This window comes from Heptranchias perlo, chromosome 9, assembly GCF_035084215.1.
Source record: "Heptranchias perlo isolate sHepPer1 chromosome 9, sHepPer1.hap1, whole genome shotgun sequence".
NCBI classification, from domain to species: domain Eukaryota; kingdom Metazoa; phylum Chordata; class Chondrichthyes; order Hexanchiformes; family Hexanchidae; genus Heptranchias; species Heptranchias perlo.
Genome location: NC_090333.1, coordinates 50,520,875 through 50,545,184, shown reverse-complemented (window position 1 = coordinate 50,545,184; position 24,310 = coordinate 50,520,875). Strand labels below are relative to the sequence as shown.

The 24,310-nt window shown below is 41.4% G+C and overlaps 1 protein-coding gene across 3 annotated transcripts in view; it reads right to left on the bottom strand.

Moving 5' to 3' along the window:
• The window catches only part of jak1 (Janus kinase 1), a 168,807-nt gene that overhangs the window by 31,513 nt on the left and 112,984 nt on the right, over positions 1-24,310 (bottom strand). For all 3 annotated transcript variants that reach the window (XM_067990391.1, XM_067990390.1, XM_067990388.1), the window contains 7 exons: positions 23,183-23,399; positions 10,921-11,039; positions 10,040-10,192; positions 8,769-8,856; positions 3,815-3,948; positions 2,238-2,373; positions 179-330 (listed from right to left, as the gene is read on the bottom strand). In XM_067990391.1, coding sequence (XP_067846492.1) covers positions 179-330; positions 2,238-2,373; positions 3,815-3,948; positions 8,769-8,856; positions 10,040-10,192; positions 10,921-11,039; positions 23,183-23,399 — 999 coding nt within the window. The remainder of the gene's footprint in view (positions 1-178; positions 331-2,237; positions 2,374-3,814; positions 3,949-8,768; positions 8,857-10,039; positions 10,193-10,920; positions 11,040-23,182; positions 23,400-24,310) is intronic.

Genomic DNA, 24,310 nt, shown 5'->3' with positions numbered 1-24,310 from the left:
GATACAGGAATTTATAACAGAAAAGGTTGACACAAAAAAGTATTACAATTGTCAACCCCAGTCCATCACAGGCATCTCCACATCACAAAAAAGTATGACACAGACATTATATATGGAGGAACAGGGAGAGAGGCGCGAGTGTGAGCACATGATATGTTATTGATCATCGTTTAAATACCTCTGCCAGGCTCCGATCTTTTAGAGGTACTTCTCCATTATAGCAGATGGCCCACAGGGTTGTCCCAAAACTCCATTTGTCTGTAGCAATGCTTAAGTTTTTGGAGTCTTCTACGCATTCTGGAGCAATCCATGGGATGCGCTCAACACGTTCTAGAACAGTAAGAAACATGAGCTATGAAATACTTGGAGTGTATGTTCCTGCAGAGTTCCTTCTTGACCCTAATTAAAAGCCTGCAAAATCTAGAATTTTTCTGAAAGATGAAGATTGTTGAATTAGTTGTAATATGCACCAGTGAGCTGGGAAACGGTCCACCTATTAATGCAAATTGGAGGGACCTCCCCCTCCTCTGAAAGCAGTGATTTATAATCGGGTAGGATTCCATAAAATGCCAACTGTTCTTCAGTACCCCAAATGGCCTTTCATAGAATCATAGAAAATTTACAGCACAGAAGGTAGCCATTCGGCCCATCATGTCCAGGCTGGCTGAGAAACAAGCTGCCCAGCCTAATCCCACTTTCCCGCATTTGGTCCATAGCCCTGCAGGTCACGGCTCATCAGGTGCACATCCAGGTATTTTTTTTTAAATGAGTTGAGGGTTTCTGTCTCTATCACCCTCTCAGGCAGTGAGTTCCAGACCCCACCACCCTCTGAGTGAAATTTTTTTTCTTCATTTCCGCTCTAATCCTTCTATCAATCACTTTAAATCTATGCCCCCAGTTATTGACCCCTCCGCTAAGGGAAATAGGAACTTCCTATCCACTCTTTCTGGGCCCCTCATAATTTTGTACACCTCAATCAAATCAGCCTCCTCTATTCCAAGGAAAACAACCCCAGCCTATCCAATCTGTCATCGTAGCTAAAATTCTCCAGTCCTGGCAACATCCTCGTAAATCTCCTCTGCACCCTCTTTAGTGCAAGTACATCCTTCCTGTAATGTGGCGATCAGAACTGTGCACAGTACTCAAGCTGTGGCCTAACTAGTGTTTTATACAGTTCCAGCATAACATCCCTGCTTTTATATTCTATGCCTCGAGTAACAAAGGAAAGCATTCCATATGCGTGACATGTGTGAGTCCAGACAATGAGCACTGGCAGGCTATTCAACTGCGTTCAAAGTAGAAGTCGCGCCCAATGCTGTTCTCATCCAATGTCCACACATTGCCACTTTAAAGCAGTGATTGTTGATCAAGAACTGGAATCCTGCCTAATTTTAGCTCTCCTTAGCACAGGAACACTGAGGCCAATTGCAATGAGTCTACTGTCAACCAGGCCGAATTCAACTAATGGCATAGACCATGGACTAATCTTTAATTAATAATATCACCAATTTGGTCTATGCCCAGTGCTTCCTCTGTTACTCTGCCAGGGCTGAGACTAGAAACTGACTGGATGGAGAGTACCAGATGTAATCCAAATCCCATCATATAATTCGAGTGACACAGTGAGCTGGTGAGGGGGCACTGCACTACTCCAAATTAAAGAATTTTACTTTTAACTCATGCCAAACACCATGGCAAAATTAACAGAGTAATCATTTTTTTTGCCTTATGACAGGGACAAGGGACCACAGGTCCTGAGTCACAGTCAGTGCTTCCCATTATCTCTAGAGTCATAGACTCACTCTTCCTCGCCTTCCAACCTAAAGCCCCAGCTTCATGCTGAGGCTTTGGTCTTGGCCTTGGTCACACCCTGACCTCAGCATGAACCTCTGCCCACCCCTGCCATTCCCATTCCTGCTGCCCCCATACCCGATTCCCTAGACATCAACTTGTGGCCCTGCCTCACCCTAAGCCTCAGCCACAGCCCCCACCCAAGTGTGCTTCCCTCACACCCCACTGCAGCAGACTCACTGCCTGGCTTCAGCCTTTATCCCACATGCAACCACACAGGAGATGTACCATTTGTCTATAAAACTGTAAATAAAGGGTATATTTTTCTCTGTCAATTTAGCTAAAAAAAAGTTGTGTTCCCTGCTTTACATCAAGTCTACTTTTTCTCTAAAATTGTGAACTGAGGAAATTCTACTTCTAAGCTTTTAAAATTCTGGAAATATTACCTTCTCTGGTCAGCACCGTTATGGGAACTCCTGAGTCACTCAGTTTGATGAATGGGCCTCCATCATTTTCAATCCCTTGCCTTGCCAGCAAAATATTTTTTGTACATACATTCCCATGCACTAAATTCTTGTCCTCCTGTTCACAAAAATGATCCATGTTAGCTCAATAGTTGATGTTTAAAATGATTAAATCCATCACTTTCTCTCCACATAGACTGATAATTGTGTAAGAAATCATGAAACAAGAAAAGGCCGATTAATCCATTAAGTCCAGCCCTTCCATGTGACCTTGTATAATTCACCCAGCATCACCTCTACTCCACCCATTTAATCTTCAATTCTGCATAAACACTTCCTGGTCCTCAAAGGCAATCAAACCACACTCCAAAATATTCATCCATCCCATATCTCTACAATTCAAACCGAGCTTGCTGCCACCACCACCACAGACACGCACACACACAAGCACAGGAAGTATCATGTCCCACCAAGCATAAATAGAGCCTACTGTCCTGTTTCATTATATCACTGAAGTGAAACTTCACATCAGGGGTCAGTTCCACATAAAACAGCCATTCCCAGACCTCCTTTAATCAACAGTTCTAAAGCATAAAATAGGATAAGATATGACTGAGAGACACTAATAATGTACAAACTTCTCTCTTTACAATATTTATGATTAAACAGGCAATTTAATTACATAGAAATTACACCACGGAAACAAGGCCCAACCAGTCTGTGTTGGTGTTTCCTCCACACGAGCAGCAGTCTGAATCCTATATTCCCACCCTGTTCCCATAACCCTATAGTCCCCTTTCCTCAACCACCTATCTAACCTATTCTTAAATGTTGACATGGTCTCTGTTTCAATCACTAACTCTAGAAGTACACTCCACAGCATCAAAACCCTCTGTGTAGAAACGTTTCTCCTGCTCACTGTCCACATGCAATCTTATATCTATGACCCCCTGTTCTAAAACCCTCAATTACTGATAATAGTCTATTTCTATATACTCTGAACCATCCCTTCATAATTTTAAACACCTCTACTAAATCACCCTGCAATCTCCTCTAACAAAAACAACCCCGATGTTTCAAGTCTTTCGTATTTGTGTTTCCTCTTACCAGATGGCATCCTTCCTATAGCATGGAGCCTAAAACTGCACTCAATGCTCCAACAATAGCTACACTAAGGTTTTATATAGATTCACCATTACTCCTTGACTTTTATATCCTATACCTCGACATAAAATCCAGTATTCTATTCATTTTTTTGTTGACCTTATCCACTCGAGTTGCTGCTCTTAATGTCTTGTGAACCTGACATCATCACCCAGCCTTCTCCCATTCAAAGTACTTTTTACTTTTATTTTTTTACCAACATGTACCACCTCACAGTTACTGACACTGAATTCCATCTGCCACTCTTTTGACCATTCCACCATCCTATCAATATCGCCTTGCAGCTTCCTTTGCTCCTCAGAATTATTTAGACTATAGTTTCCCTTCATTGTAATTCAGATGTTACAGTACCCAAGCACATGTACAGATTACCAGAGAGGACACTGCAATCTTACCAGATAGCTCAATGCACTCGCCAGCTGTTTAGCAACCAGAAATTTCCAGGGTGTGCTCTTTGAAAGGTGTTCACTCTTTCGATGCATAAACAAATCAAGTGGTCCAAACTCAACCAATTCTTCAACCATGATATCTAGAAAAATAAAAAAGCAAATAAAACTTGCATTCTCACTTTCATACTTGGCTCTGTCTGCCTTTTGGTTGGAGATTATAGGGATCATAAAGGGAAAATGCATTTTTTTGAATGGACGCATAATTCCTAAAGATAGATTTCTGTGCACTTATTAGTGTCTCTCTTTTACCTCTCATGAACAGGTTTTACACTGCTGGTTAGAGGCAAGCTGAGAGCAACTATTTTATACACAAGTGACCTGAATGTGGCATCATTAAGTTCTGCCCCATGACATCATGAAGGACAGCGATCTTTATTCAGGCACAAACTATCTGCACCCAACCTATCTCTAGCCAGCCATAACAACAAGGGGAGATATCAGTAAATATATAGATAGCTCACTTTAAACATCAGGAATTAGACAATTTAGTATTATATACTTTTTCTTTTGGACTTATAAGAGATGGCAGGTCTCTTCTCCCCTAGGATTATCATCTGCTTCTTTTTTTCTTTATGTGGCGCAGTAAATGCTTTAGGGGCTGTTATAGATGACTCAAGTGTTTGGGTGATTTTGTTTTTGGACACAACACCTGCTCTAACTGGGGAAATGATATTAACAGTCAAACAATCTAGCTACAAGCAGACATTCTGGTGCAGATGATCTTTTCTGATTAGATCAGTTAAGTATGGAAGGTTCCAAGTAGCTGAACAATAATGAAACTCAGAAACCAAGGTTTCTGTTCCTACCATAACCATTCCTGTTGGCCACCTAGAACTGTTGCTGAGCTACCCACTTATACTATAGGTATAGTCTGAGACCATTGGAGTGCAATGTGAGGCTGACAAACCCTAATTATACTGCTGCCTCTCCTATCACACTGTGCCCATGTATAATGTAAGGAGTCTTACAACACCAGGTTATAGTCCAACAACTTTATTTGAAATCACAAGCTTTCGGAGGCTTTCGCCTTCATCACGTGAGTGTGGGATTCCATAAAGGTACAGCATATATAGTCAGAGAACAACGCCTTGTGATTACAGATAATCTTTCCAACTGCCCGATATCAAGGCAATCAAAGGAGTTGAATAGTGTTCAGACAGAGAAACATTACATACAAGACTACTGAATACACAAACGGTCAGAACACAAAGACAGACAGAGAGAGAGAGAGAGAGAGAGAGAGAGACAACCGAAAGGCAGAGAGAGAGAATGACCAGTTGTATTAAAAACAGATAACTTTTTTTCGCTGGTGGGGTTACATGTAACGTGACATGAACTCAAGATCCCAGTTGATGCCGTCCTCATGGGTGCGGAACTTGGCTATCAATTTCTGCTCCAAGGTGGCCTTCGAGACACATGACAACGCAAAATCGTCGCGTGAAGGAGGAAGCCTCCGAAAGCTTGTGATTTCAAATAAAGCTGTTGGACTATAACCTGGTGTTGTAAGACTCCTTACATTTGTACACCCCAGTCCATCACCGGCATCTCCACATCATGTATAATAAAGTTCTGCATGTATGCTCGCATGCATTCACATAGAGCTGCTCACTGGCATCCAAATGTTGGTTGAATATTGATACACTTAAGCCAGGCAAGGATATAATGCACAAATTGGTACAATCCTCAAAACCAAAACAGTGCCTATTGCTCTAACGTTAAATCTTTAGTTTTTAAACAGACATTGAAATAGCTTTTAAATGAGAAAATGGACGCTTCTAATGGACAAAATATGAAGCAGCATGCAGTTAACTAATGCAGGAATGTGTTTAAACAGGCAGATATCATGACTGCATTGGCAGGCTCTGCAATGCTTTTAAAATCAACCACAAAGAAAGGACAGGTTTAATCTACTTTCTTCTTTCACTTTTCAGATCCAGTGCCCTCCGAGGGATACAGGGCTATATCGAAAGTCAATTACAACAGACCTACTATCCACTGTGAAGACCCAAGTAAGCATTAGATAAAAGGGTCTTCAACTTCTGCCTGACAAAGGTCCAAATATAGTTATGTCCACAGAACACATTGTATTTAATAATAATCAGTAACAATGAATCAAGTCAGCAACTACTGTAGCACTAAGCCTTCTATCTCTGTCTGTCTCTCTCTCTCTTCATAGAACCTCTGAATTTTGCTTTATACACTCCATTTGCCCCTCCCCATCCCCAGGGGTAGGAGGAGCTCGAAATGTATATCTTCACAGCCCAGTCCCTTAGGATTATTACACCATACACAAATCAGTCAGTTGTAACAATCTTGAATTGCATTAACAAAGAGGGGACAGGGTAATTAATTCTCCACTAACATTAAAAATTATGAAAAAAATAAAGTTTAAAATGTTAGACCACTGGTCCTTCTGTGAACTTTTGAAATTTGAATCTGCATGGGATATAATTATACTTCACCCAGTGTGAAACCCAATCAGTGTGAGACTAGTGTTGGAGGTGGTATAATGTGGCCCACAATTAGATTGCCAACTGACTTGAGTTATATCAACACGTTTGTGTTGCTGCACCGCTAAGATCATAACAAGTACCATAACTGGCCTATTAGTGAAACTGCATTAGAATCTTACATCCAAAAAAGCATCATTGTTTGGATACATTATAGTGTTCAATAAACACTAGTTTTCAAAATAGATATATTTTTTTAATTCATTCATCAGATGTGGGCGTCGCTGGCGAGGCCGGCATTTATTGCCCATCCCTAATTGCCCTTGAGAAGGTGGTGGTGAGCCGCCTTCTTGAACCGCTGCAGTCCGTGTGGTGAAGGTTCTCCCACAGTGCTGTTAGGAAGAGAGTTCCAGGATTTTGACCCAGCAACGATGAAGGAACGGCGATATATTTCCAAGTCGGGATGGCTTGGCACTTGGAGGGGAACGTGCAGGTGGTGTTGTTCCCATGTACCTGCTGCTCTTGTCCTTCTAGGTGGTAGAGGTCACGGGTTTGGGAGGTGCTGTCGAAGAAGCCTTGGCGAGTTGCTGCAGTGCATCCTGTGGATGGTACACACTGCAGCCACTGTGCGCCGGTGGTGAATGAAGTGAATGTTTAGGGCGGTGGATGAGGTGCCAATCAAGCGGGCTGCTTTGTCCTGGATGGTGTCGAGCTTCTCGAGTGTTGTTGGAGCTGCACTCATCCAGGCAAGTGGAAGTATTCCATCAAACTCCTGACATGTGCCTCATAGATGGTGGAAAGGCTTTGGGGAGTCAGGAGGTGAGTCACTCGCCAAGAATACCCAACCTCTGACCTGCTCTTGTAGCTACAGTATTTATGTGGCTGGTCCAGTTTAGTTTCTGGTCAATGGTGACCCCAGGATGTTGATGGTGGGGGATTCGGTGATGGTAATGCCATTGAATGTCAAGGGGAGGTAGTTAGATTCTCTCTTGTTGGAGATGGTCATTGCCTGGCACTTGTCTGGCACGAATGTTACTTGCCAATTATCAGCCCAAACCTGGATGTTGTCCAGGTCTTGCTGCATGTGGGCACGGACTGCTTCATTATCTGAGGGGTTGTGAATGGAACTGAACACTGTGCAATCATCAGCGAACATCCCCACTTCTGACCTTATGATGGAGGAAGGTCATTGATGAAGCATGTGGAGATGGTTGGGCCTAGGACACTGCCCTGAGGAACTCCTGCAGCAATGTCCTGGGGCTGAGATGATTGGCCTCCGACAACCACTACCATCTTCCTTTGTGCTAGGTATGACTCCAGCCACTGGAAAGTTTTCCCCCTGATTCCCATTGACTTCAATTTTAGCAGGGCTCCTTGATGCCACACTCGATCAAATGCTGCCTTAATGTCAAGGGCAGTCACTCTCACCTCACCTCTGGAATTCAGCTCTTTTGTCCATGTTTGGACCAAGTCCGTAATAAGCTCTGGAACCGAGTGGTCCTGGCGGAATCCAAACTGAGCATCGGTGAGCAGGTTATTGGTGAGTAAGTGCCGCTTGATAGCACTGTCGACAACACCTTCCATCACTTTGCTGATGATTGAGGGTAGACTGATGGGGCGGTAATTGGCCGGATTGGATTTGTCCTGCTTTTTGTGGACAGGACATACCTGGGCAATTTTCCACTTTGTCGGGTAGATGCCAGTGTTGTAGCTATACTGGAACAGCTTGGCTACAGGCACAGCTAGTTCTGGAACACAAGTCTTCAGCACTACAGCTGGGATGTTGTTGGGGCCCATAGCCTTTGCTGTATCCAGTGCACTCAGCCGTTTCTTGATATTACGTGGAGTGAATCGAATTGGCTGAAGGCTGGCTTCTGTGGTGGTGGGGATATCGGGAGGAGGCCGTGCTCATCAAGATGTGGTATGTTATTACTGGGGAATGGAACACATTTCCATTTTGGACACAGAATGTCAGCATCGGGCACTCCCTGTTTAAGTATAGTGCAAGTCAGATACATGGTAAAGCCTTTCTATTCTGCCTCAAGAATCTGTCTCAGCCCAAACTCAGAAGAACACATCCTACAGCACCAGTGTGACATTTTTACATTTCTGCACACTGGCTAACCTGTGGACACTGAGTGAGATTACCAAGTTAGCCCCAATTTCTGCCAGTGGAATGAACACCCAGCAGAACTGAGTCATTACCAGTTCACATTGATTTCATGTGGCACACTTAGAACTGGCAAAAGAGGGAGGTCTTTTTTCTGGATGATATATTTTTTTTTTAAAACAGTTCAGTTTCCACGTGTGACACAAATTCACGGTGAAACTCACTCCTCCCACCACCTCGGTAGAAATATCACCATTTAATTTGGACTGGATTCAAACCAAGTGAACTAACCAATTATGTCACCCAGCCCCCGGTAAATACAAAACAAAATGTTACTTACTTTCCAGATCTCGAACACAAACTCCATGTAAGAGTACAATGTGCTTGTGAGAAACCTGTCTCATCATGCTAGCGGTCTCAAAGAAAGCCTGGGGAGAAAATACCATTTATTTCATTAGTTAAAAATACTAAATTGGAGATTAACCCCTCAAGATTGCCAGAAGGTTGAGTCTCCCAGGGCTGACTGGTTTTCTGTGACTTATCATAATAAAACTACTTAAACATCAGGAATGGGTTTTATTATAATATTAACCTTAAACTACAAAAACAAACAAACACTTACAAAACAAATTTGAAAAACTTCAAATCTGCTTGCCATGGTATCAGCTTGGCTCAGTTGAGTCAGAAGGTTGTGAGTTCAAGCCCCACTTCAGGACTTGAGCCCCTAATCTAAGCTGACATTCGAGTGAAGTAATAAGGGAGTGCTGCGTTGTCTGAACTGCTGTCTTTTGGATAAGACGATAAACCAAGCCCATGTTTCACTTTTCCAGTGGAAGTTAAAGATGCCATAGTATTACTCAAAAGTAAAATAACGAGTTCTCGTGTTGTCCTGGCCAAGGGGAGGGAGGGATGCAGGGGGAGAAAGGGACCTCGGGCTGGAAGAGGTTTGAGGTATAGGGAGAGGTGAGAAATTTGAGGCATTGGGGAACTGGGAGCCGCTGCGAATCAGCAAGGACATGAGGTGATGAGCAAATAGGATTTGGTGCAGGATATGATTTGGGCAGAAGAGTTTTGGAAGAACTGAGAGTAAGGCAGGGGATGCCGGCCAGGAGAGCACTGGGGCAATTGAGTCTGGAGGGGATAAAGACATGGATTTCAACAGCAGATATTCTGTTGTAGGGCTGGAGGCAGGCAATATCAGGGTGGTGAATGCTGACAGTCTGATGGATCAAACAGGACTTTGAGATTGCAACTAGTCTGATTCAGTCTTTGATATAATTTCCAACCTTTTTTTCTATAGTTTAAAAAAAATCTTTCATTCAACTTTCCTTCTCCTGGCTCCCATTGTTTTGGAAATGAGAGCAAGTTTTGAAAGGTTGAATGTTCAACGACTACAAAAAGTTTTAAAGGCTATTTTTTCCACCAATCAAGAGATGGGGCCAGACCAATGATGTGTCTTACATGTAAAAACCAGGAGGAGCTGGTCTCCGGACCCCAACCTTGCCCAGACAAGTAAACACATCTGCACTGAGTGACTAGTAGAAAATTAATTCCAAAAGATCTTACTGAATCCAAACAAAGTTACTGCAGTGCATCACAGTTCCAGCTTACCAGTGAGATGTCTCTGTGACTGGAATCGAGGATTTTGAGGACCACCCGGATGTCTTTCACATTGTAGAAACTTTCATTATCCTCATCATCATCTTTGTAATTCAGTGTCCCAGAATAAATGTTTGTTCTGGTTCCTCTTCCCAGATGTTCAAGCTGAGATAGGGTACAAGTCAGTTAAATATACTGTGCATCAGACCAGATGCCAAACCACACACACAATAAAGGAACAGAGTTGATGCACATTTTATTGCTTTGAAGCAATAAAATAAATTGGGAAGTGGAAAGACTGATTTAGGTCAGCAGCTGTATTGGGTTTAAAAACAAAAGAAGAGCAGAATGGCGTGTTGGAGCACTTCACACAGCAATACCACTGAGTGATGGGATGTTGGGTTGATTTCCCCTTCTGTTGAGTTTCTGATCTCAGCTGTGCTCCTGCAATAATACGCATGGGCCAAGAGGGAGAATGGTTCAGTGAATAAATGCCAAGTATGGTACTGAGACATAGAGACAAGGAAGGATCCAATTTCAATTCCTGGTCTACTTTAAATCAACTGATCTCAGCCACGCCGATGGTGGGGGTGCTAAAATTGATATCAGCACCCCTGGACAATGGAGGTTAAAAGAAAAGTCAGCCAGCATTGCCACTCTATTCATTATCAGTGAACCATTGGCAGGAAATGCACGTGTGCAAATTCTTGGTGAGGATAGGATCAGGCTCACCTGTGATGCCACCCAGTGTCAAAAACCATGCCAACATTTACTGTCCACGCTCACGCATGAAGAATGACCACTTACCTGAGGTAATAGAAGGCCTCAGGCACCTATGGACCTGAACCCCAGCAAAAGTTAGTAATAGTAAAATGGGGCAACAAAGGACCCACCTGACAGATCTCTTCCTTGCGGATTCGATGGAAACTCAGTTGACTCAAGCTGTAGTTGCTTGCATTGAGCTGTGAAATCTGGGACCGGCTTCTTGTCACCACTAACAGATTTGAGATTTCTGAAGCAAGAAAATATTAGAAAAATGATTTTATTTCTGGTTATCTCTGGAGCGAGACCAGGCTCTGACTCCAGATCAATACTGCAAGCTAAACTTGTAGTATAAATGTAGCCTGATGGTACTGCATTCATCCTGCTTGCTGTCTTGTTTTGTTGCTTTTCTGATATTGTAAGTTATTTGTATTACAAAATTCACAGCACAAAAAATAATTTAATCACTCGCCAAGTTGTGGAATTTGTCAAGTTACTAATATAAGGGTGATAAATATGAAAAATAGCTTGCATTGTACAGTGAAAGAAATAATAACAGCAGTGGATAGAAAGGACTTCAGTAAGAGTAAACAGGTCATGGTAACAGTATGGGCAGAACTAGGGAACAGTAAAGGATGCAAGACTCTGGTGGGAGTTGTCTAGAGACCTTGTGATAGTAGTGACATTGTGAGGGATTGTTTAAATAGGTAGGTCAGAGAAGCATGTAACAGAAAAAACGTGGTTCTAATGGGAGATTTTAATTTTCACATAGACTGGGAAAAGCAGAACAGCTCAAATCTGAAAGACAGTGAATTTCTAGAATATATACAGGTCAGTTTTCTGGAACAATATGCTTTGGAACTGACCAGGAATAAGGCCATACTAGATTTAGTGCGGAGTAATGAACCAGAATTAGTTAACAATCTGGCTGTAAGGAAACATCTTGCAAATAATGACTGTATGATGATTGAATTTGATATCAGGTTTGAGAGGGAGAAATGAGAGGCACAAACCAAGGTTTAAAATTTAATTACGGCAATCTTCGAAGGAATGGGAAACAAAATGACCATAGAGCTGTTAATGTGTAAACCTACAGACAAACAGTGGGAAGTGTTCAAAGATGTTTTTGGTGCAATATAAAACCAGTAAATACCCCTAAGAGGCAAAAGCTCCACGTGTGCAATTATGCAACCATGGTCAACAAATGAGGTAAGAGACAGTATTAAGCTAAAAGACAAGGCTTACACAAATCCAAAGAAAAGTCAAAATTCGGCAGACTGCGAGAGCTATAGAAAGCAACAAAGGGATACAAAGAAAGTAATAAAAAGGTGCAAAAAGGGAATATGAAAATAAACTTGCACGGGATATCAAAGCTAACAGTAAAAGTTTTTATAAATATATTAAGAGAAATAAAGTGGTAAAGGGAAATGTGGGCCTATTAAAGACAGATGCAGATGATAGTTTAATGGATAATAAGGAAATTACAAACTTTTTAAATGAGTACTTTGAAACCATTTGCATAATAGATGAAGAGGACAAAATAGCAATACATGGGAAGCTAAAAAGAAGTCATGGGGAGGAATCTATTAGATTTAATATAAGCAAAACAATGGAATTGTGCCTTTGAATCGTAAAATTGCAAATGTCACTCCACTATTTAAGAAAGGAGGGAGGAAGAAATCAGGAAACTACCAGTTGTGGGGAAGTTACTGGAATCTATAATCAGGAACAGAGTGACTGAGCACTTCAACAAGTAAGAGCTGATCAAAAAGAGTCAGCATAGATTTTTAAAAGGCAGGTCATGTCTGACTAATCTAGTTGAATCTTTTTGAGGAGGTCACTAACATGGTGGATAGGGGAATGTCTATGGATTTTGTCTACATGGTCTTTCAGAAGGCATTTAATAACGTTCCACACGAGATTATTAGCAAAAATGAGAGCACATGGAATTAGAGGTGGGTGACACGGGTGGGTAATTGGTTGGGAGTTAAGAGACAGTACTCTAATTGGCAGGTTGTGATAAGTGGTGTTCCCCAGGGATCTGTACTGGGACCTCAAGCTTTTCACCATATATATCAATGAGTTGGTGAAGGAATAGAATTACATAGAATGTACAGCACAGAAACAGGCCATTTGGCCCAACTGATCCATGCCTGTTTTTATGTTCCACACAAGCCTCCTCCAACCCTACTTCATCTAACCCTGTCAACATATCCTTCTATTCCTTTCTCCCTCATGTTTATCGAGCTTCCCCTTAAATACATCTATGCTAGTCGCCTCAACTACTCCTTTTGGTAGCAAGTTCCACATTCTAACCACTCTCTGGGTAAAAAAAGTTTCTCCTGAATTCCCTATTGGAATTATTAATGGCTGCTAGTTTTGATCTCCCCCCAAGTGGAAACATCTTCTTTACATCAACCCTATCAAACCCTTTCATATTCTTAAAGAGCTCTATCAGGTCACCCCTCAGTCTTCTCTTTTCTAGAAAAAAGAACCCCAGCCTGCTCAATCTTTCCTGATAGGTATAACCTCTCAGTTCTGATATAAACCTTGTGAATCTTTTTTACATCTTCTCCAATGCCTCTATATCCTTTCTATAATATGGAGACCAGAACTGTTCACAGTACTCCAAGTGCAGTCTAGCCAAAGTTCTATACAAGTTTAACATAACTTCTCTGCTTTTCAATTCTATCCCTCTAGAAATGAACCCCAGTATTTTGTTTGCGTTTTTTTAAATGGCCTATTAACTGGTGCCAGTACTTTTATGATTGGAGGTGTATATCCAAGTTAGCAGATGACATTAAGTTAGGATACATAGTAAGTTGTGTAGATGGGAGCAGGAAATTACAAAAGGACATAGACAGATTAAGTGAGTGGGCAAAACCATAGCAGATAGGTGTTCAATGTATGAAAATTTAAGGTCATCCACTTTGGATTCAAGAAAGACAAAGTGGAATATTTTCTTAATAGTGAAAGATTAGGAACTGTGGAGGAGCAAAGGGATTTGTGTGTCCAGGAATACAAATCATTTAAAGCTAGTGCATAGGTACAAAAAGTAATCAAAAAGGCAAATTAACTGTTGGCCTTTATCTCAAGGGGGCTACATACAAAGGGGAGGAAGTTATGCTTCAGTTGTACAGATGGTCAGACCCCATCTACCATTGAGTTCAGATTTGGGCACCGAACCTCAGGAAAGATATACTGGCCTTGGACAAGATACAGCGCAGATTCACCAGAATGATACCAGGGCTTGAAGGGTTAAAGTATGAGGTTTGCATAAAATTGTCTTTTATTCCTGAGTTTAGAAGGTTGAGAGGTGATGTAATTGAGGTCTTTAAAAGGTTAAAGGGATTCAATAGGGTAGATACCGAAAAATTATTTCCTCTGGTGTAGGAATCCAGAACAAAGGGGCATAATCTTAAAATTGGAGCTAAGCCGTTCAGGAGTGAAATCAGGAGGCACTTTTTCACACAAAGGGTAGTGGAAATCTGGAATTCTCTCCCCCAAAAGGCTGTGGATGATGGGTGAATTGAAATTCTCAAGACTGTCATCACCAGATTTTTATTAGGTAAGGGTACCAGGGGATAAGGATCAAAAGCAGGTCAATGGAATTGAGGTACAGATCTAAATGAATGGCGGAACAGGCTGGTGGGGGTTGAATGGCATATGACCTGAATAGAAACGTGTACTATAGATTTGCATATCTAAAGTAAATTAAACTTTAAAGTAGAAAGGTCAGTTGAGGCCACTTCAGATTAAAGAGACTTCATGATGGTAGTTGCTCCTATGACAATACTAACAGCACCTCTAGAGAGCAGCGGGCCAGATGAATTCTCTGTGATAGTGTTTTTTTTTGTTTGTTTTTTTTGCAGCTATTACCATAGATAACTTAAAGTTCAAAAAGTAGAATGTGTACGCTTGTTAAAAGCACTGTGTGGGCGTATGTGTGGGACTGCATATGTGTGTGTGGGTTTTTAGGACTGCGTTGGTTTCTATGTGTGGGTTCAAAGGAGGAAAGGTGCATGCATGTGGCTTTGTACATTGTCAGCCTACGAATCTATATGCAGGCTATAAATTACTTATGGACAACTCATTTTAGCAAATCAATATTGTATGATGACTTTTTGTGGCAGACCATAGCTCCTGGTGTGAAACTAATAAGAAAAAATGGCTGCTATGGGGATGGTTTGTATAGGAAGACTGAATTGCATTGGAATTTTCATTTAAATCAAATCTAGACTAGAGTTCACAGTCGTAAGTATATTTGCTTATAATATAAATAGCTAGTAGTTTTCTTTTAAAACCCCATGGGCCATATAGAAACATATATTTCAATAAAACTCCAGTTTAAGTCAACCTGTTCCTTCTGTCAAACAGGAAACAGAAAGCTGATAAACAAAATAAGACCACATTAACTATGTCCTTCCTGCACTGGATTTTGTTCTCAGAAACTTAAGACAAAAGAGGGGGAAAAACAATGATTTCAACAAGTGTAAAGGAACGGGCATAAGGAACCACATTCTAGACGGTTTCCTGAGTTTCTGGGTTAAAGAAATAAAGTGGTTCTTTAAAAAAACTCTCTAAATAAACCTCCAACATGACAATAAATATGGATTGTCAACAAGTACAGCTCAATAGGGTATGCAGAAAATAACATCAGCTACATCTAAAGGTCAGTCAGAACAAGATGTTTTGATAAGAAGCTTCCTTGTGCAATAAACACCAAAACAGATCCCACAGACCTCTTTGCGGAAAACAAATTTCAATTAAAATAATATTGAATATTTCCAATTTGAGAGAATTCTAACATTACCGACCACAATCATTTGCCGCTTTTCACAACTTTAAATCATGTTACCGTCTTGTGCAAAATTAACTGCATTTATTAATAAATTTTCTAAAAAATCATTAATTGCATGTTCTTAACATGACTGAGAACTTTGTGATCCTGTGCGTCTACTAACTTTGTAAAGAAAGCGCTTGATAAGTAGAGGACAATATAGAAGTGGCTGATATACAGGTGTCTGTAAGTCGGCTCACCAGGTAACTTGTGAATAACATTCATGATTGTCTCATCATTTCTGACAGTGAAAATAAAAAACCTACATTGTACCTCTCTATATGGCACTTACATATCAATGTAGCTTGTTTTAAACATAGTTCTTTTTATATTTGCAAGTCACTGAATGTGCGGCTCTTTTTAAGAATCAAGATTAAAAAAAATGTTTTTCTAAACAAACAAAGAAAGCACTGGAAAGTCATAGCATTTGAAAGAGAAAAAAAGGCAGGTTAACATTCCTGGTAAAAGGTCCCACCCCGAAACATTAATCCGTCTTTCTCTTACAGATAGTGACCGACCTCCTGTGCATTTCCAGCACTTTCTGCTTTTTTATTACAGATAGCCAACATTCATGATTTTTCCTTTTGTCTTATCATTAATTATCCAGTTTGATGTGTGTTATGAAAAACGTAACTCTCGAACATATATCTATCACAAGGGATCAATCCAAATTTGTTAAGTATTCCTGCAAATAAGTGTGGTTGCAGCTAAACAATCACAGATTAATCTAATTAGTTGCTTCAAAAAAACAGAATTGTCTAGTCTGCAGTTTTATTCATGCACTTTCAAGCAACAATAAAATACAGACAGTTTTAAATCAAAACTTTGCAACTTCACAACCGCTCAGTATAGAATCACAGAAAGTTTACAGCACGGAAGGAGGCCATTCGGCCCATCGAGTCCGTGCCAGCTCTATGCAAGAGCAATCCAGCTGGTCCCACTCCCACGCCCTATCCTCGTAGCCCTGCAAATTTTTTACTTTCAAGTACTTATCCAGTTCCCTTTTAAAGGCCATGATTGAATCTGCCTCCACCACCTCCTCGGGCAGTGCATTCCAGATCCTAACCACTCGCTGTGTAAAAAAAGGTTTTCCTCATGTCACCTTTGGTTCTTTTGCCAATCACCTTAAATCTATGTCCTCTGGTTCTTGACCCTTCTGCCAATGGGAACAATTTCTCTCTATCTACTCTGTCTAGACCCTTCATGATTTTGAATACCTCTATCAAATCTCGTCGCAACCGTCCCTGTTCCAAAGAGAACAACCCCAGCTTCTCCAATCTATCCACATAACAATAGTCCCTCAACCCTGGAATCATTCTAGTAAATCTCTTCTGCACCCTCTCTAAGGCCTTCACATCTTTCCTAAAGTGCGGTGCCCAGAACTGGACACAATACTCCAGTTGTGGCCGAACCAGTGTTTTAGAAAGGTTCATCATGACTTCCATACTTTTGTACTCTATGCCTCTATTTATAAAGCCCAGGATCCTGTATGCTTTTTTAACCGCTTTCTCAACCTGCCCTGCCACTTTCAACAATTTGTGCATAGATACCTCCGGATCTCTCAAATCCTGAACCCCTTTTAGACATGTGCTCTCCAGTTTATATTGCCTCGCCTCGTTCTTCCTACCGAAATGTATCACTTCCCATTTTTCTGGGTTAAATTTCATCTGCCAGTAGCTAACACTAACTATACTAGCCAAGTACTGCACAATCCACAGTTAATACACTCTAAATAATTTTTGAAGAAATGTATTTACAAAAAAAGAATCACAGCATACCAGAAGACTAGAAAAGAATAAAACATTACAACATTTTTGAGACATGATTTGCTGCTAAAATATTTTGCAACTTTCCATACTGAGCTCTCAACTCGCAAATAATTTTTTTAAAAATTGAATTCTATTGATCTCAGTTGGGGTGGCCGCATGGATAATTGACTTCGACACCCCTGGACTAGGAGGGGGAAAATTACCGATCATTACCCAGCGACCCCATTCTGGAAGTGTGTGCCCACTGAGTGGGGACAGGGTGAGCGGTGAGTTCATGCACAGTCCAGGCCCATTGTGCCTGTGCCAGCTGTTTTTTTAAGAGCTAGCTAACTGCTCTTCCACTCCCCTGCTCTTTCCCCATAGCCCTGTAAATTTTTTCCCTTCAAGTATTTATCCAATTCCCTTTTGAAAGTTATTATTGAATCTGCTTCCACCACCCTTTCAGGCAGTGCATTCCAGATCATTACAACTCGCTGCGTAAAAAAATGTTTCCTCATGTCGCGTCTGGTTCTTTTGCCGATCGCCTTAAATCTGTGACCTTGACCCTTCTGCCACTGGAAACAGTTTCTCCATATTTACTCTATCAAAACTGTTCATGATTTTGAACATTTCTATCAAATCTCCCCTTAACCTTCCCTGTTTTAAGGAGAACCACCCCAGCTTCTCCAGTCTCTCAACATAACTGAAGTCTCCCATCCCTGGTACCATTCTAGTAAATCTCTTCTGCATCCTCTCTAAGGCCTGGACATCCTTCCTAAAGTGTGGTGCCGAGAATTGAACACAATATTCCAGGTGAGGCCTAACCAGTGTTTTATAAAGGTTTAGCATAACTGTTTTTATATTCGTTCATAGGGTATGGGCATCGCTGGCGAGGCCGGCATTTATTGCCCATCCCTAATTGCCCTTGAGAAGGTGGTGGTGAGCTGCCTTCTTGAACCACTGCAGTCGTGTGGTGAAGGTTCTCCCACAGTGCTGTTAGGTAGGGAGTGCCAGGATTTTGACCCAGCGACGATGAAGGAATGCGATATATTTCCAAGTCGGGATGGTGTGTGACTTGGAGGGGAACGTGCAGGTGGTGTTGTTCCCATGTGCCTGCTGCCCTTGACCTTCTAGGTGGTAGAGGTCGCGGGTTTGGGAGGTGCTGTCGAAGAAGCCTTGGTGAGTTGCTGTAGTGCATCCTGTGAATGGCACACACTGCAGCCACGGTGCGCCAGTGGTGAAGGGAGTGAATGTTTAAGGTGGTGGATGGGGTGCCAATCAAGTGGGCTGCTTTGTCCTGGATGGTGTCGAGCTTCTTGAGTGTTGTTGGAGCTGCACTCATCCAGGCAAATGGAGAGTATTCCATCACACTCCTGACTTGTGCCTTGTAGATGGTTGAAAGGCTTTCGGTAGTCAGGAGGTGAGTCACTCGCCGCTGAATACTCAGCCTCTGACCTGCTTTTGTAGCCACAGTATTTATGTGGCTGGTCCAGCTAAGTTTCTGGTCAATGGTGACCCCAGGATGTGGATGGTGGGGGATTCGGCGATGGTAATGCCGTTGAATGTCATGGGGAGGTGGTTAGACTCTCTCTTGTTGGAGATGGTCATTGCCTGGCACTTGTCTGGCACGAATGTTACTTGCCACTTATCAACCCAAGCCTGGATATTGTCCAGGTCTTGCTGCACGCGGGCTTGGACTGCTTCATTATCTGAGGGGTTGCGAGTGGAACTGAACACTGTGCAATCATCAGCGAACATCCCCATTTCTGACCTTATGAACCTTATAACTTCCTTACTTTTGCACTCTGTGCCTCTATTAATAAAGCCCAGGACCCCATATGTATTTTTTTGTAAAAAACAGCTTTCTCAACTTGTCCTGCTACCTTCAAAAATTTGTGTATGTGCACCCCCAGGTCTCTGTGTTCCTGCACCCCCTTTAAAATTGTACCATTTAGTTTATATTGCCTCTCCTCATTCTTCCTACCAAAATGCATCAATTCACACTTCTCTGCATTAAATTTCATCTGCCATGTATCTGCCCATTTGACCAGTCTGTCTATGTCCTCCTGAAGTCTGTTACTAGCCTCAACATTGTTTACTACATTTCTGAGTTAAGTGTCATCTGCGAACTTTGAAATTATACCTTCTACGCCCAAGTGCAGGTCATTTTTCTATATCAAAAAGAGCAGTGGTCCTAATGCTGACCCCTGGGGAACACCACCGTATACTTCCCTCCAGTCTGAAAAACAATCGTTCACCACTACTCTCTGATTTCTGTCCTTTAGCCAATTTTGTATCCACGCTGCCACTGTCCCTTTAATCCCATGGGCTTTAATTTTGCTAACAAGTCTATTACGTGGTACTTTATCAAATGCCTTTTGAAAGTCCATATACACAACATCAACCGCATTACCCTCATCAACCTTTTCCATTACTTCATCAAAGAACTCAATCAAGTTCGTCAAACATGATTTCCCTTTAACAAATCCATGCTGACTTTCATTTATTAGCCCATACTTTTCCAAATGCCAATTAATTTTGTCCCGGATTATTGTCTCAAAGTTTTCCCACCGCTGACATTAGGCTGACTGGCCTGTAATTGCCAGGTTTATCCCTCTCCCCTTTTTTGAACAGGGGTGTAACATTTACAATCCTCCAGTCGTCCGGCACCATCCCCATATCTAAGAAGGATTGGAAGATTGTGACCAGAGCCTCTGCAATTTCCACCCTTACTTCCCTCAGTAACCTAGGATGCATTCTATCTGGACCGGGTGACTTCTCTACTTTGAGTACTGCCAGTCTTTTAAGTACCTCCTCTTTATCTATTTTTATCCTATCAAACATTGCTACTACCTCCTCCTTTACTGCTACAATGGCAGCATCCTCTTCTCTAGTGAGAACGGATATGAAGTATTCATTTAGTGCCTCAGCCATGCCCTCTGCCTCCGCAAGAAAATTATAATTTATTATTATTTTTCAGCAACATATTTGAAACCATTTATTGAATGCAATGTAGGCTTACAGGAATTTCTGCTTAATTCAAATTACCCATTAATTCAATTTTTTCAACCACAAAAAAAATGGTAAATGCTGTTTTAATTGATTTACTTAATTCAAATTACTAGATAAATTGATAATTTCATGCAAAAAAATCATGTTTGAATTGACAGGAACAAAGAATGGCCTAACAGCACAGAATCACCAAACACCAGCAATTAGTTGGTAAAGAATTACCACCGATTAATTAAAATATAACATTAGCTGCAGTATACCATTTATACCGAACAAGCTATTGCTGTATTTTGAAAACTTTACTAAAAAAGTTACAGATTTGCTACATTAAGTATACAAGGACATGCATCTTTATTTTGTTTTAGTTTTTCCCCTCCTTCTACTTCTCTCCCCTTCTTTCCTGAAGGTGGTAACTCCTGTTGGGTTTTGGTTTGATGAGTGTCAGTCACCACCTGCCACCTCACCAAAGTGGATATTTTTCATGTGTCAGCCTAAGCAATGAGTGTCAGCAGGCTTGTTTACCACGGGAGTCATCACAGCACAGCCCAGTGCTGTTGCCACTCAATGTCCACTTGCACACTCTTTCCAACAGGATTCAGTGACGACGATCAGGATTGGGAGCCTTAGCTAACTTTTTCCTTCCTAGTTCACAACTGAGGCCAATTCTGGTGTTTCTACTGTTGTCCCAGCCGAACTCAGCTAATTCTCTACAGACCAAGGATGGCTCTTTCTTGCTTTGCGTGGCTCAGTTCCACATTGGGCAGAGAATTGAGCTATCAGGAGAGCTCCAAACACAGCTTTAATGCTTGGGAACCATTCTGGCAACACACAGTGATTCAACTTACTTTATTTTTACAAGAATTATATGCCAAATAATTTAAAACTTGAAGATTTTTTTAAAATCAAAGATCAACACCTTTATCATTATGTTAGGGAAAGGTTTAATAACGTAAAATAAAAAACAGGCCACTGAAAACTAAAAATCATATTTAGAAAGAAATCTATTTCCCTCTGAATTTGCAGCACTTTGGGTTCTCATCCTAATCCTGACATATCATCAAATCTGATGACAAAAGGGTGTTGTTGTATGGCAGAAGCTGAATGCCAATTCTCTGACAACTCTTCTAATCTCCCCTTGTACTGCGACCCATCTACTGTACACCAAGCCACCATTTACCAAATTGTTACTGACCTCATCTCCTCTGGTGATCTTGCCCCACCTCCCAAAAGCCTCCAGCCTCATAGTTCCCCAACCTTGCACAGCTTGCTTCTACCTCTTCTCCAAGATAAAATGAGAAGACTGTCCTGGTAGACCGATTGTTTCAGCCTCCTCCCGTCTCACCAAACTGATTTCTTCTTATCTTGGTTATTTTTCCCTTCTTGCCCATTCCCTACCCACCCACATCTGTGAATCTTTGCCCTCTGCCACTTTTAACAAATTCTGATTTTCTGGCCCTAGCTCCTTTTTACTATGGATGTGGAGTCCCCTTACACTTCATTCCCTCATCATGACTGCCTGCGGCCCTGAGTTTCCTTAAACAGTGATCTAACTAGTCCCCATCCACCACCACTTTCTTCCACCTGGCTGAACTTGTTCTCAACTTTTCCTTTACTCCACTCACTTCCTCCAGATAAAAGGTGTTGCAATGGCAACCCACATTGGTCCTAGGTATGTCTGTCTTTTAGTGGGATACGTTGAACATTCTTTATTCCAGTCCTAATCAGGTCTCCTCGCTGACCTGTTTTTCCATTATATTGGTGACTGTATCAGTGCTGCCTCCTGCTCTCACGCTGGCTGAGAAATATCTTTAAAGGCAAGTTTCACAACTAATCTAAAGCCTAGACTTGAAAAGAGATAATACCATGTCAATCTTTAATGCATTTTACGTAACAAAATAAGGAAGGCGGCTACCAGGTAAGTGCACACTCGCTAGTGTGCAGCAAATCCAGCCGGTAGCAGGTTTTTCCATTGTCAGGACAGTTCTGGATAGGCTTCCAGACTGATCTGAATTTGCAATCAACTTAAAATGAATTGAAATACTCCAGGAGGCAGCCAGCTCCTCTCCATCACTGGACTGGCTTGGAGGGAAGACCACTGGAAATGCTGGGCTGGGAGAGAAGCGGGGTAATTTAACATTTCTTTTTCTAAATCAGGTAACATAATTTTATAACTGTAGCTTTTCAAATAGATATCGGAGGAGTACTTTGAAGAGAAGATAGTCTCCCCAGATTTTCCTCCCTTTTTAAGGGTTTTCTTAATCTATTAGCTAAGAATAATGAATAGGGTTTTCTAACACCTTTTGCTGCCCTAATAAGGATACAAGAAAATGTCTGTCATGTGATAGTGCATCTTTCTCATACTTCTAGCCTCTATCCTCCCTCTGCCTATGTCACAACTTTCATGTCTCTATTTTATTAGTACTATTAAGGTCATTCCATCTTGAGCTTTCCTTTCTTGTTACTCCTAGACTCCAAATATGCCATCCTAAATCCTTTTCCTCCTTCCTGACTCCAAATGGTTTTGAAATCAAGACTCTTTACACCATCTCCTACTCTAGCTCATTCTTTCACAGGACTTGAACACTTGAACTGCCTAGTCTTACCTTACTCCTAAAGTTTACAGGCTTTTAAAACCCACGCTTGTCATCTCCTAACTGTTACTATCTGATTTACCTTATTTTCTCTTCTACTCTTTCCAACCTCAGATGGTTCCCTGCGCAATGGGCTTTGTCCCTTCCATCTGGGTTGCTCAATTATAAAAATAACAACTCATGTAGCTTTTGTAATTCTTACCTCTCGGTTTTGGCGGGCAGCAGGTTTTGAGTTGGAAGCTTACGTCCTCGGTTTTAAGAATCTGGCCTTTGAGATGACTCATGAGGTCCTTAAGATTTGTGAAGTAGCTGTCAGAGCCATGCAGCCTGTATCCAGAATTCTTACTCACTTCAATTTGAAAGTTCTTGTACTGTTTTGTCATTCTTGAGCCACTGCCTCGATCACAGAAGCTAAAACACTTGAAAAAAACAATTGAGTTTTATGATTAATTAGAAAGTGGCTGTTGTCATTTATTATATAAAGGGAGAAGTCAGGGGAGGGGCAAGTTATTTCCTGTGCAAAGCATTCACTTAACTCTATCTTGACTCACCGTATGTGATAGACAGTACAAATATCCTTGATTTTTAGTCCCAGTAAGACCAGTATTTCATGTCTTCTCTTCCCTCTAAAGCACTCAGGTGATGAGGCTTACACAGACCACTATGTGTATCCTGCAGCAGCTCTATTAACTTCAGAGAGATGTGAAGCCAATTCAATGTTGTCCAAGTTCCCCCCTCCCCCACCTCCCCCTCATCCCAAAGAAAGTGACCTACTAGTTGGGTACTGCTGCATAGTTAGCTGGGTAGAGGATTTTTGTGACCCATAAGTCTGAAAGCTGAAACACCAGCACTTACTAAACAAATTGGAGGCAGTCCTACAAATCAGTGATTTTCTATCATTTCCTGCATGTGGGGCCTTCTGTAACACATTCTTGCGACCGCCCACCCTATTTTCCAAAAGATAGTGTAAACTACCCAAAGGAAAGCAGAGTGTCATTGCAGAAAATACTTTTTGGTAGTTTAGGGCAACAGGGACACAAAGTCAATAAATACAGGAAAAATAAAAATACAGAATTCTTGAGACATTGTGCGTGTGGCAGGCAAATGGCCTTACAGACCCATACAGTTCACAGAGCCCAGTTTGAAAAGTTAAATGGGTCAAATAGTTATGTGTTTGTTAGCTGATTTCAATTTTGTTTATCTGCTGTTAGGATCCAGCTACCGTCAGCTACAAGTTTCTTTTACTTCCAAGATTTTACCAGTACATATCTCCCTTATTCCAAATACTGTATATTTTCTTTTCAAAATTTTATCAGCGATGTCACCATAC